At 40.6% G+C, this 19015-nt stretch overlaps 1 protein-coding gene across 1 annotated transcript; it reads left to right on the top strand.

Annotated features, from left to right (window-relative positions):
* Positions 1-1489: 1489 nt before the first annotated feature.
* Positions 1490-18587, top strand: LOC133464552 (hormonally up-regulated neu tumor-associated kinase). The gene is made up of 11 exons (XM_061746605.1): positions 1490-1950; positions 4533-4655; positions 5933-6102; positions 11055-11110; positions 11218-11356; positions 12557-12684; positions 14404-14539; positions 15546-15723; positions 15843-15908; positions 16979-17270; positions 17761-18587. Exons 1-11 carry the CDS (start codon positions 1711-1713, stop codon positions 18519-18521), a joined length of 2289 nt encoding a protein of 762 aa, XP_061602589.1. The 5' UTR covers positions 1490-1710; the 3' UTR covers positions 18522-18587.
* Positions 18588-19015: the final 428 nt, after the last annotated feature.

Below are 19015 nucleotides of genomic sequence, written 5' to 3'. Positions count from 1 at the left end.
AATATCCTGGCTTGAGTGCTGTTGTCAGTGACATAAGTATTTGAAATGAACATGATTTTTAAATGTCTGTTGACATATCGGGGTCATTTTATGATTCGTTTTATTATTGCTCTTACATACAGCTCCTTTAAGTAGTGTAGCACGGCGAGTGCCACGGGGCCCGACCGACAGGATAGAGAGGACACGGAGTTTAGTGCAGAATCCCTTTTTTATTTGCAATCACCCAAGCCAAGACACGTGCTTCTAGCTCCTTCACAGCTCCAGCAGCAGCTTCTCCATCCGAACCCCTTGCTGCTGTCCAGCCCCGCCTTATCAAGGCTGGCAGGGTGGAGAGGTTGACGGGCCACACCTGTGTCCCGTCAACCTGAGTGGATGCAGCTCCTCCACCCTGCCACAAGTAGAAATTTTGGTTATCTATACTTCACTGGAGTAATTATTTTTCAGACGACTTTTTACTTTTACTCCTTACATTTTCACGCAATTATCTGTACTTTTTACTCCTTACATTTTAAAAACAGCCTCGTTACTCTATTTCATTTCGGCCTTTAATAAAAACTATCCAGTTAAATTGCTCCATCCGGATAGAGTGAATTTGGTTGTGGTTGTTTCAGATGTTCTTGTCCAGTTTTGTTCTTACATCCGTTCCCTCAGATTCCTGCAACTAAACTTGGATGTACATTCCAATAAAGGTTAGGATAAATGATAACATGCCTCTGAAGTTTGACTTTTTGCACCATTACAATACTTATAGGCAACTAGTCATCATATCTCCTGCTCTCTGAAACACATGTTAATGCTCAATAGTACACATATATGGTTCTTTAATATATTTGCATTATACTAAGATACATTCATTTTCAATGGCTTTTGTCCTTAATGGCTTTTTTCCCCCTTACATTACTTTTACTTTTATACTTTAAGTAGTTTTGAAACCAGTACTTTTATACTTTTACTTGAGTAAAAAACTTGAGTTGATACTTCAACTTCTACAGGAGTATTTTTAAACTCTAGTATCTATACTTCTACCTGAGTAATGAATGTAAATACTTTTGACACCTCTGCATCTCATGGGGATATTTACACCTGTCCTCATCGCCTTCTCTTATGTCACTTTGTGGTGATGATTTCACTCAGCTCGCATCATTAAACGTTTCCTCACCTCACCTGAACGGAATATAACACTCTAAATGCAGCTCAAAGAAAGAAGTTAGGGAAGTTTTGAACAGTTACTGTGTAACTGTGGAGATGTATGTGTGCCAGAGAGGGGCGGTGGTGTGGAGGGGGTGATTACGGTGTAGAATGTCCACCTCATCGCTGGACATGACCCAAGAGCACGACGGTTAATCATCCACCAACCGGCAGAGAGGAGAGAGACTGCGAGCTGAATACCTGAGAGAGAGAGAGAGAGAGAGAGAGCGAAAGAGAGAGAGAGGGAGACTTTGGAGCACTTGTGTTTGTTAGCAGGTGAATTAAACTAAGCGGAGAAGAGGAGACACACAGAAAGGGGCTGGATTAAGAGACATACTTACCTGAGGGGGGCTAACTGAAATCTGCAGATTACCTCTTGGATCCTGCTTCATAAGTGCAAACCCAAGCTTTGGGTGCGTGTGTGTGTGTGTGTTAGTATGAGTATTCTGCAAGGATTATTCTGTTTTTGGATTCAGTCGTGAGCGTGAGAGGCGGCCACATGGGGTCCGGGCCCCGGCCGGGATGCCAGCTGCAGCAGTGAAGCCTTCGGAGGACAGGGTTGCAGAGGGAGGGGGGCCCCAGTGGGGACCCTCCGGGCTGAACCATGAGCGTCCGCCTCTGCCCGCCCTGAAAGTCCCCGGAGAGCTGCTGCGGAGCTTCCCTCACTCCAAACGAGTGGGATCTTACCTTGTTGGGAAGATGATCAACAAGGGCTCGTTCGCCAAAGTGATGGAAGGCCTGCACATCGGCACGGGGGAGAAGGTGGGTGCCTTTCCCCCCCCCATTTGAGAGTCAGAGTTCTGCCATGAAATAGTGCGTCTCGGACTAGATCAGGGGTCGGCAACCCAAAATGTTGAAAGACCAAAAACACAAAAAACAAATATGTCTGGAGCCGCAAAAAATATGTATCAGCCTTAGAATGAAGACAACACATGCTGCATGGATCTATATTAGTTATAACTGGGGGGAGATTTTTTTTTTCATTATGCACTTTGAGAAAAAAAGTAGAAATGTCGAGAAAAAAGTCAAAATGTTGAGAAAAAAGTCGAAATCTTGAGAAAAAAGTCGAAATGTCAAGAAAAAAGTCAAAATGTCGAGAAAAAAGTCAAAATTTCGAGAAAAAAGTAGAAATGTTGAGAAAAAAGTCGAAATGTCGAAGAAATAGTCAAAATTTCATGAAAAAAGTCGAAATGTTGAGAAAAAAGTCAAAATGTAAAGAAAAAAGTCAAAATTTCAAGAAAAAAGTCAAAATTTCGAGATTAATGTCTAAGTACAATCTCGAGAAAAAAGTTGAAATGTCAAGAAAAAAGTCAAAATTTCGAGAAAAAAGTCGAAATGTCGAGATTAAAAAGGAAAGGAAAAAGGAATAAAAAAGGAAAAAAAATAAGAAAAAAAGGAAAAAAGAAGAAAACAAAGAAAAGAAGAAAAAAAGAAGAAAAAAAGAGAAAAAAAGGAAAAAAGAGAAAACAACAGAAAAAAAAGAAAAAAAGAAAAAAGAATTAAAAAAAAGGAAAGAAAAGGTCAAACATTTTTTAAAAAGCTCCAGGGAGCCACTAGGGCGGCGCTAAAGAGCCGCATGCGGCTCTAGAGCCATGGGTTGCTGACTCCTGGACTAGATGGCAAGAAAAGGCCCATGGCGCGGAAAAAGATCACACACGTGCAGGTTATGATTACATGGTTACAACCAGTGCCTTGTAGCAGATAATTATACAGACTCAAGTTTGAGGAGCTTAGCGGCCTGTTATTATTCCTATGTGTTCAAAAACTCAATATATAACTGCTTATTTCATAAATATGACTCTTAAGTGGACTTTACAAGGCAACATTTGCTCAGCACATTTAGAAAGTTCCAAGGTGGATGTGATTATGTGCTATATGGCAGTTCTTAGAGGCAAAGAAACATGAAAGACACATGAAAAATGCTTTTGCACAACACAGAATTACACTCTAATGCTGTATAATGCACGTCTTGGGACAAACGGTGGCTGCATTGTTTCTTTATCCAGTTTTGAAATATAATCCTGTATCTACGAATCTGTTTAATTTGTGTGCATTATTTTGTGCTAGAGCCAAGCAGACATGTGATCAGTGCCTATATGTGTAACTTTCACCGGTCACTGACTCCAACTATGTGTATAACCTGGTCCCCATAGCAACAGCAAAACTCCTCTGTGGGGGAGTTTGTTCCTTTTAACCCCTATTAACCTCTGTAGGGACAAGAGACGTGGAAGTGCAAACCCTGGCTGCAGGAGGCCCTGAAAAAAGCCTCGACAGTGTACAATTTGAGTTATCATTATATATATATATATATATATATATATATATATATATATATATATATATATATATATATATATATATATATATATATATATATATATATATATATATATATATATATATATATATATATATATATATTTAGGATGATTAGAATGTAGAAAGATTCAAATGCAGGATCAAATATACACAACATGTTGAAAAGTTGATCAATAATTTGCAAGAACTCCCCAAATACATCATTAGCTACAGGAGAAATTGTTTTTAAAAGTACAACTTTTTATTTGTCAAAGACATGATGAGTTTTTTTCCCTTTAATCAATGAAATAAAAATATGAAAGGTGCAATGAACATTTTTCACCAGTTTGTCGCACATCTTGCCACGACCTGTGAAAGCTAGATGGGCTCTGGATTGTGTAAACTCAGAAAAGTGGAAACAGAAACAGTTTCTTCATATAATCTTTTAGATGACATTAGGCTAATCTTTCTAACAGTTTTACTCCACTTTTCACCAGATAGTTTTTACTGTTTTGATCCAAACATGTCCTGTTGCCTCAGACACATCCATCTCCGTGGAACACCGACCTGCCAATCATCAATTGATCATCAATCAATACCCACTGGAACTGTATTCCATGTGCCGTGAAAGTGTTTTTACATATCAGTGGACTGATTCTAAACCTTTTTTTTGACCTAATTAGTTATTTAAAACATTTCAAAATATGGCCCAGGTTTAAAAAATACTACAAACTTCTAAGAAAGACTCTGGAAGGCTCATGATATCAACCTTTTGGATAAATTATATAAACATGAAAAGTGAACCTTTCTGAGCGTTGCATTCTTGGTTTTGACAATTTCTACGACAGGCTCTGCACTCCCAAAAACATCTATCGTCAGCAGAAATTTGTGTAGCACATTCAAAACATTGCATAACATGTTAAGATGATGACAATCGCACTAGTTGGAAGTCTTGATTTTCTTTGGTAACTTGCTTCGGTTTAATTGATGTAAAAGTCACGAGAGATGTGTCTGGTGACTGTGTGCACGTTTTTGTGTGTGTTTAGGTTGCCATCAAAGTGATAGACAAGAAGAAAGCACGCCAAGACTCTTATGTGCTAAAAAACATGAAGAGGGAACCTCGAATTCATCAGATGGTTCGCCATCCTCACGTTGTAGTTCTTCTGGAGGTAACAATCAGAACAGTGTAGATGTGACGTGCATGCAGTGATCAATAACATGCAGAAAACATGAAATGGTAAATGGCTTACACTTTATATATAGCGCTTTCCAGCTGTACTCCTACAGCCCCAAAGCACTTTACACAGCACGCTCTACTAACTGAGCCACCTTCCACTATGAAAGTTGATGTTGATAATGGACAGTAGGGATGGGCGGTATGGACTAAAAAATGTATCACGATAATTTCTGGCATTTATCCTGATAACGATAAAAATGACGATAAAAAAATACCAATTCAACTCCACCTTTGTAACTATAAATCTATCTCACTCTCAGATCCACCATGTTTGTTACACAAACACGTCATCAACTTCTTTCTTTCTTTCTCTCTGGCTCATATCTTTCTTTCTTTCTTTCTTTCTTTCTTTCTTTCTTTCTTTCTTTCTTTCTTTCTTTCTTTCTTTCTTTCTTTCTTTCTTTCTTTCTTTCTTTCTTTCTTTCTTTCTTTCCCTTCCTTCCTTCCTTCCTTCCTTCCTTCCCTCCCTCCCTCCCTCCCTCCCTCCCTCCCTCCTTCCTTCCTTCCTTCCTTCCTTCCTTCCTTCCTTCCTTCCTTCCTTCCTTCCTTCCCTCCCTCCCTCCTTCCTTCCTTCCTTCCTTCCTTCCTTCCTTCCTTCCTTCCTTCCTTCCTTCCTTCCTTCCTTCCTTCCTTCCTTCCTTCCTTCCTTCCTTCCTTCTTCCCTTCCTCTTTTCTCCCTTCCTCTTTTCTTCCTTCCTTCCTTCCTTCCTTCCTTCCTTCCTTCCTTCCTTCCTTCCTTCCTTCCTTCCTTCCTTCCTTCCTTCCTTCCTTCTTCCCTTCCTTCCTTCCTTCCTTCCCTCCTTCCTTCCTTCCTTCCTTCCTTCCTTCCTTCCTTCCTTCCTTCCTTCCTTCTTCCCTTCCTTCCTTCCTTCCTTCCTTCCTTCCTTCCTTCCTTCCTTCCTTCCTTCCTTCCTTCCTTCCTTCCTTCCTTCCTTCCTTCCTTCCTTCCTTCCTTCCTTCCTTCCTGTACGTTGTGCGTGGATTTAACACAGAACCATAAATCATCTTTACACAAAAACTTCATCAACGGGAATTTATCGTTTTTACCGTGAGATACAAATTCTTACCGCGGGGAATTTTTTTGACGGTATATCGTGAACGGTAAAATATCGCCCATTCCTAACTGACAGTAATTAAAAGATGATGATACTGCACACCAGCTGTTGTTGCTGTGAGCTAAGGCTACATGTGCGTGACGCTGTGCCTCAGACTCTGGAGACGGAGAACAGCTACTACATGGTGATGGAGCTGTGTGCGGGAGGAGACCTGATGGACAGGATCTGCGAGAGGAAGAGGCTCGAGGAGAAGGAGGTGCGGCGATACACCCGACAGATCCTCTCTGCAGTGGGACACCTGCACAAACACGGCGTCGTCCACAGGTCAGTGCACGCACGCCACCGGACATGCACTGGCACACAGGCGTTGAGATCTTTTAAGACCAGTTTTGTTTCCAAATAAATACTCATGCTTGAACGCTGACACTTTGTTTTAGTAAGTGATGAAAGTACCAAAATCTTCCCGCCTTTCATGCTTCACATTCTTCTGAAGCTTCTTTAATGCATCATGAAATGTTTATATTCTGAACCATCTGCCACATAAAAGTGCACGTCATCAGTCCGTTTTACACGTGTCATCTATCCTCTGCATATTTGTAAAAGAAGACATTTTCACCATCATCTGATTCATTCTGATAAAACATTGGCGCCTCATATTTACAGACGTATACCTGTTAAATTTACACTGTACGCCCCACAACAAATCCATTCAAGAAGGCACAATCCCATCCTCACCAGTCACCCAGCAAAAGCTTAGGCAAACATAGGAACGTAATCAGAAGCCAAAAACTACAAGTCCATTGTTGCATCCAACAAATTGCTCTGTGGATGGATTTATATTGGTATAGCAGCAACTTGAGCGCATCAAAGTGACAGCACACAGTGTACAAGTTTGAAAAATAATCTTATTTTTCCACTGGTTCTGGGTCAGAAACAAGACAAAGCGACAGATCACCAAAGAGACGAAATAAAACTAGCTAATATAAAACTAACCCCGCCCACACTCGTGCCAATAAGAGAAAGAAAATGTTTGAGTAGTCGAGTCGACGGGGTCTAACATACACGTGGTTAATTAGCGTGAGTAAATATTACAGAAAAATCTTTGTATGCAAAGGTCAGCGATTAAAGGTGTGACTCTGGGTAACCATGGTAATTGTAGGCCTGTGTTGAAAAAGTCGATTTTCTGATTCTAAATCGATTCTCATATTAATTCCTAAAAATCGATTTGTATGTTTAAAGATCGATTTTTTTTTTTAATTAAAAAAAAAATATTATTTTTTTATTTTTATTTTTCCATCATTACATTTTTGCCTGGTGAACTTTGATCCCAGTAATCCCAGTAATTTTGAAAACTCCTGAACTAAATTAACTTTCCTTTAGAGAAAATGCTGGACATTTCAGCTTAAATTTCTAAATGTTATATTAGTTCAATGAAGTTCATATAATCTATATTTACTATAGCTTGTTTGGTTTCTCTGTTATCAGACACGGTTTGTCATGAAATACCTGAAAAATGCCGGGTGCTTCATGGCAGCTGTGTGCGTGGTGACAGAATAAATCAGACGAGCTAAAATAACTTGTTTACTGCTTGAGCTGTTGCAATTTCTTTCTTTTTTTGCACTTTAAATGGATATTGAAATGCCTATTTGAGTTATTTATTTCTTAGTTATTTCACAATAATTATTGTGAAATTATTATTTCAATAGTTATTTTACAGTCATATAATCCAGGCAACACTAACCCAAATCAATATCGAATCGGATCGAATCAAATGGTGATAATCGATTCTGAATCTTAAGAATCGGAATCGAATCGATTCTTGACATTTGAATCGATACCCAGCTCTAGGTAATTGCCAATTGAAAATTTCAAGAGTTTCTAGATAACCTGACCACAATCTGAAAAAACAGTAAGACAACGTTGGCCAACCAGCTTCAGTTAAATATTTGAACTCATTACAAAAATCATACAAGTGCTTATGATGTTGTCCTTTGGCAACCGTGCGGTGACCAGCGGTGACCGCCTCAGGGGACCAGAGTGTTGCCTTTATTCATTTGCAACAACATTTCAAAACCTTTATCCCGGAGAGCCCGGTTCGACTCTAATGAGACTGTTGTTTTCGTACTTTCGTCACACTTTTAAGCACAAACGTGGCTCATGTTAGATAACTTGTTAAGATAAGGCACAAACAGGAGTCAGCAGATCGTCATCAGCCCACAGAGAGTGGGAAATGCTGCATGACAGGTAGTACGGCGAGGATGGACAGATGAGTGTTAATTCAGTATGGATGGGTGCAGAGGTGTCTTCAGTATTCACATTTATTACTCAGGTAGAAGTATAGATACTAGAGTTTAAAAATACTCCTGTAGAAGTTGAAGTATCAACTCAAGTTTTTTACTCAAGTAAAAGTATAAAAGTACTGGTTTCAAAACTACTTAAAGTATAAAAGTAAAAGTAACGTAAGGGGGAAAAAAGCCATTAAGGACAAAAGCCATTGAAAATGAATGCATCTTAGTATAATGCAAATATATTAAAGAACCATATATGTGTACTATTGAGCATTAACATGTGTTTCAGAGAGCAGGAGATATGATGACTAGTTGCCTATAAGTATTATAATGGTGCAAAAAGTCAAACTTCAGAGGCATGTTATCATTTATCCTAACCTTTATTGGAATGTACATCCAAGTTTAGTTGCAGGAATCTGAGGGAACGGATGTAAGAACAAAACTGGACAAGAACATCTGAAACAACCACAACCAAATTCACTCTATCCAGATGGAGCAATTTAACTGGATAGTTTTTATTAAAGGCCGAAATGAAATAGAGTAACGAGGCTGTTTTTAAAATGTAAGGAGTAAAAAGTACAGATAATTGCGTGAAAATGTAAGGAGTAAAAGTAAAAAGTCGTCTGAAAAACAATTACTCCAGTACGACGGAGTATTAGGGCCAAACTAAGACAAAAAAAATTGGAAATTACGAGAATAAAGTCGTAAAAATGACGAGAATAAAGTCGTAATGTTGCGAGAATAAAGTCGTAATAGAATAAAGTCGTAATATTACGAGAATAAAGTCGTAAAATTGCGAGAATAAAGTCGTAAAATTCCGAGAATAAAGTCGTAAAATTCCTAGAATAAAGTGGTAATTTATGAGAATAAAGTCGTAATATTATGAAAATAAAGTGGTAATTTATGAGAACTTCAGAAATTCATGAGAAGAGCATCTTCTCCCTGTGTTAAAATGAGGAATATTGAGCATCTTGTGAAGTTATATTTATATATTTATAATATATTACAACTTTATTCTCGTAATATTACGACTTTATTCTCAAAATATTACGACTTTATTCTCAAAATATTACGACTTTATTCTCGTAATATTACGACTTTATTCTCAAAATATTACGACTTTATTCTCGTAATATTATGACTTTATTCTCGTAATTTTTTTGTCTTAGTTTGGCCCTAATACTCCGTCGTACTCCAGTGAAGTATAGATAACCAAAATTTCTTCTTAAGTAAGGAAACAAAGTATTTGTACTTTGTTGCTTGACACCTCTGCAGATAACAAATACACACGCTTACACAGAGATGCGCTTTGGCTTTAAGGTTTCAGCCCTTGGCTCCTCTGGAGGTGGGAATGTGATTACCAGGCAATGACCTCATCATCCTGCGCCGCCGCCATGATTCACACATCATCACGAAATCATTTACTTCCTTTCTAATGAAGTCCCTCAACGACGTCACTCGCAGCTCCTCAGCGGCACCTCGCTCCGTCACACACACACTCACACACAGAGATGATTAAACTGGAAATAAATGGAAAATTTGCACTTAAACGCACCTCCTGCCACCCACGTTCACTAGGTTCACCACATACATTTCCCCGCTTTATGACGGCGTCTGCTGGAGCTCTTTCCTGCCGTATTTCCCTTACTTTCGTCCCCCTTTGAACTTCCCTTGGGTTGTGCGACCAGGGCTCTCTAGGTCTTTGAGCGTCTGCTGGTTAGATGAAGGCAGATGAAAGGAGCACGGCAGATTCCCAGGCTACAGTTTATGGGGGCTCTCTCGCTCCTAACCGCAGATTTTAATTTAGCTGCTAGTTTCAGAGCCGGCAGTGGGATTGTGGTGAGGCACGGGTACTTCAAGGGAAGGGAAGCAACTTTTTCAGGTGACGGGTAAGACGGGGATAAATCAAGTATAGGAGGTTGATTTTACATCAAGATGCATCTAGAGTCCTTTGTAATTATTGTGAGCCACTAATGTTTTTAAGAGTAAAACAAATCCCAGTTTGTCTTATTTTATTTTTTGAAGGTCAAGTTTGGGGGTTATGGCCAGTACTGGAGTTGAGGGGGGATGAGGGGGGACGGCATCCCCCCCTGAAATAAAAACGGTCCAAATCATCCCCCCTGTAAAACTGCCATCCCTCCTTTCCATCCCTTATGTCATTTCATCAATGAATGTGGTTTTACTGCTATTTCAACATTTAGAGTCATGGCCAGAAAAATAACGCCAGACAAATGTGACAATTTTCACCTGTTTCAAGTCAATTTTCACTTGAAATAAGTAGGAAAATCTGCCGCTGGGACAAGATTTATCTTCTTATTACAAGCAAAAAAATGTTGTTCCACTGGCAGATTTTTCTACTTATTTCAAGTGAAAATCTACTTGAAACAGGTGAAAATTGTTGTTTTTTTCCAGTCATGAGTCTTGTTTTAAGTGAATGAGATTTTTTTACTAAAATGAGACATTTTAACTAGAAATAAGACAAATATTCTTGTTAAGATTGTGAGTTTTTGCAGTGATCCATTTCACTTATCCTGTGAAGGACAGAGTCATATTGATAAGTTCAGAAAACTGTTTTTTATTGTTGTGTTTTGATGTATTTGATGTAAGCCCAGTGGATATTTAAAGCTTACAGAAGGCTGCATTTAACTGCTGCTATGTCATTCCTGCAGTATTTCTGCAGGTGTTTTGGTCAGTGCTATTATTTGTAATATATTATATTATTTATAATCAGCACAAATTATCTGTCCCCATATGATAAAATCCTCCATCTCCCCTGATTTCTTTTTAACAACTCGAGTACTGCTTATGGCTATCTATAACCAGAAAAGATTAATCGGACTAAACACATAAAGCAAGAGTTGTTAAAATGAAAAACTGTTGGTCAAGTAAATTGTTTCAAAACTTTTTCATTGGACAAAAAAAAACAAAAAAAAACAACACAATATGCCTTTAAGTGGTAACTGATTTTTCAAATGTTCTTGTTTAAAGAGATTTAAAGATTGAAAACTTCCTCCTGGATGAACACAACAACATAAAGATCGTAGGTATGCAGACATCCTCACTTGTGTCATTTGACCGACTGTGGAACAGCAAATGTTTGGGCTGTGTATTGAGCTGTATCTCGCTGTAAAAATGATGATGACTCCCGCAGACTTTGGCCTCAGCAACGCGCTGAGGGCTGACTCTCTATCTCTGGAGCTGCTCAGCACCCAGTGCGGAAGTCCGGCCTACGCCGCCCCTGAGCTGCTGGCTCACAGGAAGTACGGCCCCAAAGTGGACGTCTGGTCCATGTAAGTGATACCAATCCCTGCGTGTGTATTTAAGAGGCCAGTAGGGATGGGCGGTATGGACTAAACAATTTATCACGATCATTTCTGGCATTTATCCCGATAATGATAAAAATGACGATAAAAAAAATACCAATTCAACTCCATCTTTTCAACTATAAATCTATCTCGCTCTCAGATCCGCCATGTTTGTTACACAAAAACATCATCAACGGGAATTTATCCTTCTTTCTTTCTTTCTTTCTTTCTTTCTTTCTTTCTTTCTTTCTTTCTTTCTTTCTTTCTTTCTTTCTTTCTTTCTTTCTTTCTTTTTTCTTTCTTGCTCATTTCTTTCTTTCTTTCTTTCTTTCTTTCTTTCTTTCTTTCTTTCTTTCTTTCTTTCTTTCTTTCTTTCTTTCTTTCTCTCTTTCTTTCTTTCTTTCTTTCTTTTTTCTTTCTTTCTTTCTTTCTTGCTCATTTCTTTCTTTCTTTCTGGCTCATTTCTTTCTTTCTTTCTTTCTTTCTTTCTTTCTTTCTTTTTTCTTTCTTTCTTTCTTTCTGGCTCATTTCTTTCTTTCTTTCTTTCTTTCTTTCTTTCTTTCTTTTTTCTTTCTTTCTTTCTTTCTTGCTCATTTCTTTCTTTCTTTCTTTCTTTCTTTCTTTCTTTCTTTCTCTCTCTCTTTCTTTCTTTTTTCTTTCTTTCTTTCTCTCTTTCTCTCTTTCTTTCTTTTTTCTTTCTTTCTTTCTTTCTTTCTTTCTTTCTTTCTTTCTTTCTTTCTTTCTCTTTCTTTCTTTCTTTCTCTTTCTTTCTTTCCTTCTTTCTTTCAGGCTCATTTCCTTCCTTCCTTCCTTCCTTCCTTCCTTCCTTCCTTCCTTCCTTCCTTCCTTCCTTCCTTCCTACCTTCCTTCCTTCCTTCCTTCCTTCCTTCCTTCCTTCCTACACAAAAACTTAATCAACGGGAATTTAGCGTTTTTACGGCTTTTTGTTTTTATGACAAATTCTTATTGTGGGGGATTTTTTTTTTATCATGAACAGTAAAATATCGCCCATTCCTAGAGGCCAGCTGTCCTTTTTTTGGTTGTTGTTGAGTTTATTAATTAAAATGAATCTTCATTTGCAGTGTAAATGTCGTCTTATATTGTGTGTGTGTGTGTGTGTGTGTGTGTGTGTGTGTGTGTGTGTGTGTGTGTGTGTGTGTGTGTGTGTGTGTGTGTGTGTTGCAGCGGTGTGAGCATGTTCGCCATGCTGACAGGGACGCTACCTTTCACTGTGGAGCCTTTCAATATCAAACAGCTGCACCAGAAGATGGTGAACAGAGAGATCAGCAGCATCCCCAGCGACATCAGCAAAGGTATCTTCATTACGACTTCTTCAGTCAGACTAGGAAAAAGTGGTCACGCGGGAAGGAAAATCGGCACATTCTGGTTTCTAAATAGCTTTATTTGTCTCTGCCAGATATTCTTGAACTCTCATCATCTCTGTCCTGATTTCAGTTAACCCTTTAGTTTTGTTGTCTCTGAATCTTGTTTTTTTTTTTTTTCAGCATCTTCTGCAGAATTTTTAGACGTTCTTCGCTGTTGATCAACTGTATTTGTCCCATTTTGTTAATATATATTAGAATTCTTCAGATTTATTGATTAAAATCTCATCTGATTTCATCTTTATTGATTCTGCCTGTTGAAAACAAACTGTCCTGGTTGAAATGTAGCTCTGTAGCTGTGTCACTAAAGAAAACAGATGGAACTAAACTCCTGGCGTTGATCTGCTGATGTGGCAGCCAGCTTATCTGGAAGGCCCATCTGACGTTGTTGGCGCTCAGGTGTCACAGAGCAGCTGAATGTCACCGTCTAGGAGGCTGGAGCGGCTCTCCTGGAGGATTCTCCTGCTGCTCCTTCTGATGCCGTTTCACTGAAGCCACGATGAGTGAAACTGGTCTGAAGCAGCTGCAGCGACAATGCAGTTACTGTAAAAGTTGGAGCGATGCAGAAGCTGCAAACAAAAAACTACACAATGTACAATTAGTTTACACACGTTTATCAATGTTAGATCACTTAGATCACAAGTTCTGTATGCATTTATTTATGCAACTGATGTTATTTTTTCTTTTATCAAAATTTGTGTAATGCCGATCCTTTCCACCCTTTCCACTTAGGTCCAACTCGCTTGAGTATGGGTCCAGAAGTTGCAGCATCTCATTTCATTTTTCATTTCATTTTATTCTTTATTTCGTTCAAAAAACAAAACAATTCAATACAAATGCAAATACAAATGTTCCTAACTTGTGAATGAAAAGGGAGCAGAAAGAAGAAGAATCTTATCTGATTTGCCCCTTTCACAAATAACATGAATTAAAAATAATAATAATAATAAAAAAACAACAACTAAGTGAATAAAAAAAACTAAACTAAAATAAAATAAAATAAAATAACATTAAAATAAAATTACCGCCGCCGAGGGGTATGTCAATCAAACTCAACTAACATTTTTCATTATATTTCCTTAACATACAGGCTTTAATTGTTCTTTTGAATGTAATGTTTGATTTGGATTCTTTGTTTTCTTTATTCAGATTGTTCCATAAACTGATTCCTTTCACAGAAACACAACGTTCCATCAATTTAGTCCTGAATCTTGGTTTGTTAAAGATCTCTGTTCCTTTTAAGTTATACTTGCTTTCTCTTTTTTCAAATCTTTTCTGAATGTTGATTGGTAAAGTTTTTTTATGAGCTTTAAACATAATTTGCATTTGATGTGAAGATGTTCTGATACTTTCAGTAGTTTTCCTGACCTCACATTGAACACAAAACTCATGCTCCATACTCATTTCTTCATTTATATTCAATAAGAACATGTTAGTCATGTACATCACCCGTAAGTCAATCACAGGGAGGGGGCATTTCTTTGTTCTGAGGTGCAAATTGAGGATTAATAGGTTCATTTGGAAAAGCTGTGTGGTGACGACTGACTCTGAACCAGTCGGGAAAGTGTGATTTTAAACATTTATGAGAATGCAGTGCATTATTTAACATGAATAAATCAACGTTCTCCTCCGCCTGCGCTCGCGCTGCAGGTGCAGCATCTTTTATGAAGTCTCTGTTGGAGCCGGATCCAGATAAGAGACCCAGCGTCAGAGTGGCGATGGAGGAGAGGTGGATAAACGAGGGATACGCCAAGAAGCCCCTGCACACACTCTCTCATGAAAACAGGTGGATCTACTATATTACAACAGTCTGCTTTGTGTTTTATTACTATTACTTTTATTATACAAAATTAATGTAAAGTTTTTTGTGTCATGAAAACAAAGAATGACAGAAAACTCTCCTCAGAGAAAGAATTGTAACAAAGATAGAGGAAAGTCATGACTTGGTTTTATCAAAATGAACATTTTTGTGGTTTGTTGCTTGTCGGTTTTATGAATCATAGCTTAGCTAAAATACTTCTATCTTTTCACACATTGTGGAAATGCAGTCGTGCGTGACTCGGCCTGACAGTAATGTTTTTTTGTCAAAACCACATGAATGATAGATGAAGGGCTGCAGTTGGACAAGTTCAGTTACAAGTCCACTAAGTTTATTTCCTTCATTTATTTACTCTTCCTGACACTAGGGATGGGCGGTATGGACTAAAAAATGTATCACGATAATTTCTGGCATTTATCCCGATAACGATAAAAATGATGATAAAAAAAATACCAATTCAACTCCACCTTTTTAATATAAATATAAATTATAAATCTATCACCACATTCAGTCTTTGGAGCCCCCAAAACACTGCTCTAAAAGAATACTAAATGCTTCTAAACTACACCAATTAAATTGAATTGATAAAAACCAATTAAATGAGTAACAGCTGTACTGCAAAACTGTAATGACTCAGATCTGCCATGTTTGTTACACAAACACGTATCAACGGGAATTTATCCTTCTTTCTTTCTTTCTTTCTTTCTTTCTTTCTTTCTTTCTTTCTTTCTTTCTTTCTTTCTTTCTTTCTTTCTTTCTTTCTTTCTTTCTTTCTTTCTTTCTTTCTTTCTTTCATAAATCAGCTTTACATAAAAACGTCATCAACGGGAATTTATCGTTTTTTTACCGCGAGATGACAAATTCTTACCGTGGGGAATTTTTTTGGACGGTTTATCATGAACGGTCAAATATCGCCCATTCCTACCTGACACCTTTTTTCATCTCTTGCTCTTTTTTCCTCCCTTTCTCACAGGTTGTGTCCGGAGGATCTCAACTCATCTGTGCTGGCGTCCATGACAGAGACGCTGGGCTACTCCCTCCCTGAAATCACGCACACGCTCACCACCAACAGGCCCTCGGCCATCATGGCCTCCTACCACCTGCTGCTCGGCAAACTCAACAGGCGCCAGAAGGCAGCCAAGGCTGGCAAGGTCACCACCGATGATCTGTCTCTCTCACACACACATGCACGCCTGCACTCACAAAAATACGAGGCACACTGACTTTTGTGACATATTTAAGTTTGAAAAACAATTGTTGGTTTTGGCAGAAGTTGGAGGAGAACGACTGGAGTCTTCCAAGCGCGTGGAAAGACTCAACAAAAACTCAACACCAGGTGGGGTTAACTTCAAAAATGTGACCCCTTGAGCGATAAAAGAGTAAAACTGTCACGGAGAGAAAAAGAAAAACAATCCCCAAGTTTGTTTGTTTGTGCGGATGACGTTGTCCTGTTGGCTTCATCGGGCCGGGACCTCCAGCATGTGCTGGGGCGGTTTGAGGCCGAGTGCGACGCAGCAGGGATGAGAATCAGCACCTCCAAAACCGAGGCCATGGTTCTCCACCGGAAAAGGGTGGCGTGCCTTCTCTGGGTCCTGCCTCAGGTGGAGGATTCAAGTATCTCGGGGTCTTGTTCACGAGTGAGGGAATGATGGAGCGTGAGATTGACAGAGTTATTGGTGCAGCGTCCGCAGTTATGCGGTCGATGTACCGGACCGTCGTGGTGAAGAAGGAGTCGAAAGGCAAAGCTCTCGATTTACCGGTCAATCTACGCACCTACCCTCACCTATGCTCATGAACTTTGGGTAGTGACCGAAAGGACGAGATCGCGGATACAAGTGGCCGAGATGAGTTTCCTCCGCAGGGTGGCTGGACGCTCCCTTAGAGATAGGGTGAGGAGTTCGGTCACCCGGGAGGAGCTCGGAGTCGAGCCGCTGCTCCTTCACATTGAGAGGAGTCAGATCAGGTGGCTTGGGCATCTGTATCGGATCCTCCTGGACGCCTCCCTAGGGAGGTGTTCCAGGCATGTCCCTCCTCCCTAGGGAGGTGTTCCAGGCATGTCCCTCCTCCCTAGGGAGGTGTTCCAGGCATGTCCCTCCGGGAGGAGACCCCGGGGAAGACCCAGGACACGCTGGAGAGACTATGTCTCTCGGCTGGCCTGGGAACGCCTCGGACTCCCCTCGGAGGAGCTGGAGGAAGTGTCTGGGGTGAGGGAAGTCTGGGCATCTCTGCTGAGGCTGCTGCCCCCGCGACCCGGGAACGGATAAGCGGCGGACGATGGATGGATGGATGTTTGTTTGTTTGTTTATATTATATCAGATGGTGTCACAAAATTAATTATTCTTGATTTTTATTGTCCAAAATAATCCCATTTGATCCTCCTGACAACCAATCCCTGCCTGTCCTCAGAGGGAACCGACCAATGAGAAAAGCCTGAAGCAGTTCAGCAGACCTCTGCGGGTCCAGCAGAACAGTGACTGTCAGAACAGGAGGAGGAACGTGGAGCTGCTCAGGAAGGACCACAGAGAAGACGATGAGAACCGTCCTCCATCTCCTTCTCTGCCTCAGCTTCCTCACTCCGCTTCCCCCACTGTTCCCCAACGCCCTCCCTCCCCCTCCCCTGCACCTCCGTCTGGAGGGGACGGGGGGAATCAGGAGCTTGCCATCACCCTGGACACAAAAGACCCGCTGTTTCCTGAAGGTGAGGCTTTGTACAGAGTTATGTAAAAACAAATGTGAAAACATCCACAGAACACTGTGCTGTACCGTATCTGTAGGGCTGGGCGATTTTGGACAAAAATAAAATCCCGATTTTTTTCTCTGAAAACCCGATTTTCGATTTCGATTTCGATTTTTTTTGGAAAAACTACAAAAGACAATGGAATAAATTGTTTCAAATAATTTATCTTTATTTTTAAAGAAAAATAGCAAACAAATTTCCCTATTGGGAATGAAGTGCAATTGAAAGATAATGTAAATCCTCCTTGAGTTTAGTAAAGTGACAACATTTACAATTTTCTTGACCAAACAAAGATGACTAGACGAGCTCTGTCTGTAATGCAGCCAACTGCAAAAAAGGAAAAACGATTTTCCTTTTTTTAAACATCGTCTTGATTAATAAATCCGATTCAGATTTAAAATCGATTAATCGCACAGCCCTACGAATCTGTATGCTTGTATTTCAGTGTCAGTGTTTGGAGACAGAGAACTCGTCCATCTTTCCCCTCCTAAAAGCCCTGCATCAAAGCTTTGCGACTCTGCCCCTTGCCAAGTCCCGTCATCCACCGAGCCGATCCGAGAAAGCGGCCCGTCCAGGCCGATCCGCCACGCTCACCTGCTCAGGACGACCCAGTCGGACGGCTCCGCGGACCCCGGCTCGGACTTCTTCCGCGACAAATGCCACCAAGACGGCTCTCATCACTTGAGCATCAACGAGCGTCTGGAGAAGCTGCAGATGTTTTACTCCTCGGAGAAGAGCGGCATCTCTCCCAGAATGCCCCTGGGAGCTGAGGTGCATGCCGCGCACTCCTCGGACAGAGGTCACACGGGGACCATGGAGGCAGCACAGACGTCGCCGTCTGCTCCCCTCCCTCGCTTGCGACACGTAGGCCTGAAACACGGGCGGGAGAGGAAAATGACCTGGGTTGGGCTGAGCCAGCCCGGGCCACCGAGACTCCTCGTGAACGGGTGCAGACCTCCAGCGTTCCCCTCACAGAAGCAACATACTTTGACCATCAAGAGCCTCGGGCAGGAGAAAGGGAAGAGAAAGGATCTGCCTGCAGCGGGAGGAGGCGAGAGAGCAGGAGAAGGGATGAGTGTAGCCAAGAGGAACTCTGTCCAGTTAGGTTCGTCTTTACAGGGCCGGGTGGCAGACCTGAACCTGCCCCTTCTTCCTGCAGCCCTGCCGGGGAAACCTGACCGAAAGAATCAGGTGCACGGTATGGACTACTGACACAAAGATGGGAGGGCGGAGAGCAGGAAAAGGTGTGTGAAAAGTAACACGGAGGTTAGGGACACACTTAGGGCCAAATCCACAAAAGGATTGCGCGGCTTTTGCGGCCGCTAAACCGGTGCAAATGAGACAAAAAGAGAGCGTCTAATTCACAAAGCACCCGCAAAGGGCGAATTGCTCCACAAACTGCGCTGCCATGCAAATAGTGTCATGGTGCGCCTGTGCCATTTGCATGCATGTAAATTAGGTAATATTCATACATTCGGCGCAAAATTGCCCCCTTTCTATGCAAATAAGCCTCATTGCAAAAACCGTCTAATTCACAAAGGCCAGTGCTATTTGCCACTCGCAAAAATAGTGGAGCAAAAACAGTCTTTTCGAAGCGTGTATTAACTGCGCGCAAACTCACTCCTCACTCCCCGTCTGTCTCTGTTTCTCTCTCTCTTCAATATCATTCAAGCCTGTGTGATACTGAATGATATTAAGGGTGAAAT

The sequence above is a fragment of the Cololabis saira genome, chromosome 18 (assembly GCF_033807715.1).
Source record: "Cololabis saira isolate AMF1-May2022 chromosome 18, fColSai1.1, whole genome shotgun sequence".
Taxonomy (NCBI): Eukaryota; Metazoa; Chordata; class Actinopteri; order Beloniformes; family Belonidae; genus Cololabis; species Cololabis saira.
The sequence above is the reverse complement of the archived record's forward strand: the minus strand, read 5'-3'. Positions and strand labels throughout refer to the sequence as shown.

What these genes read in the sequence shown, in the direction of transcription:
- LOC133464552 (XM_061746605.1), top strand. Translation starts at nt 1,711, where the DNA reads ATGCCAGCTGCAGCAGTGAAGCCTTCGGAGGACAGGGTTGCAGAGGGA. An exon ending in ACGTTGTAGTTCTTCTGGAG is followed by an intron (nt 4,656 to 5,932) that starts GTAACAATCAGA and finishes GCTGTGCCTCAG; the next exon opens with ACTCTGGAGACGGAGAACAG. An exon ending in AAACACGGCGTCGTCCACAG is followed by an intron (nt 6,103 to 11,054) that starts GTCAGTGCACGC and finishes TCTTGTTTAAAG; the next exon opens with AGATTTAAAGATTGAAAACT.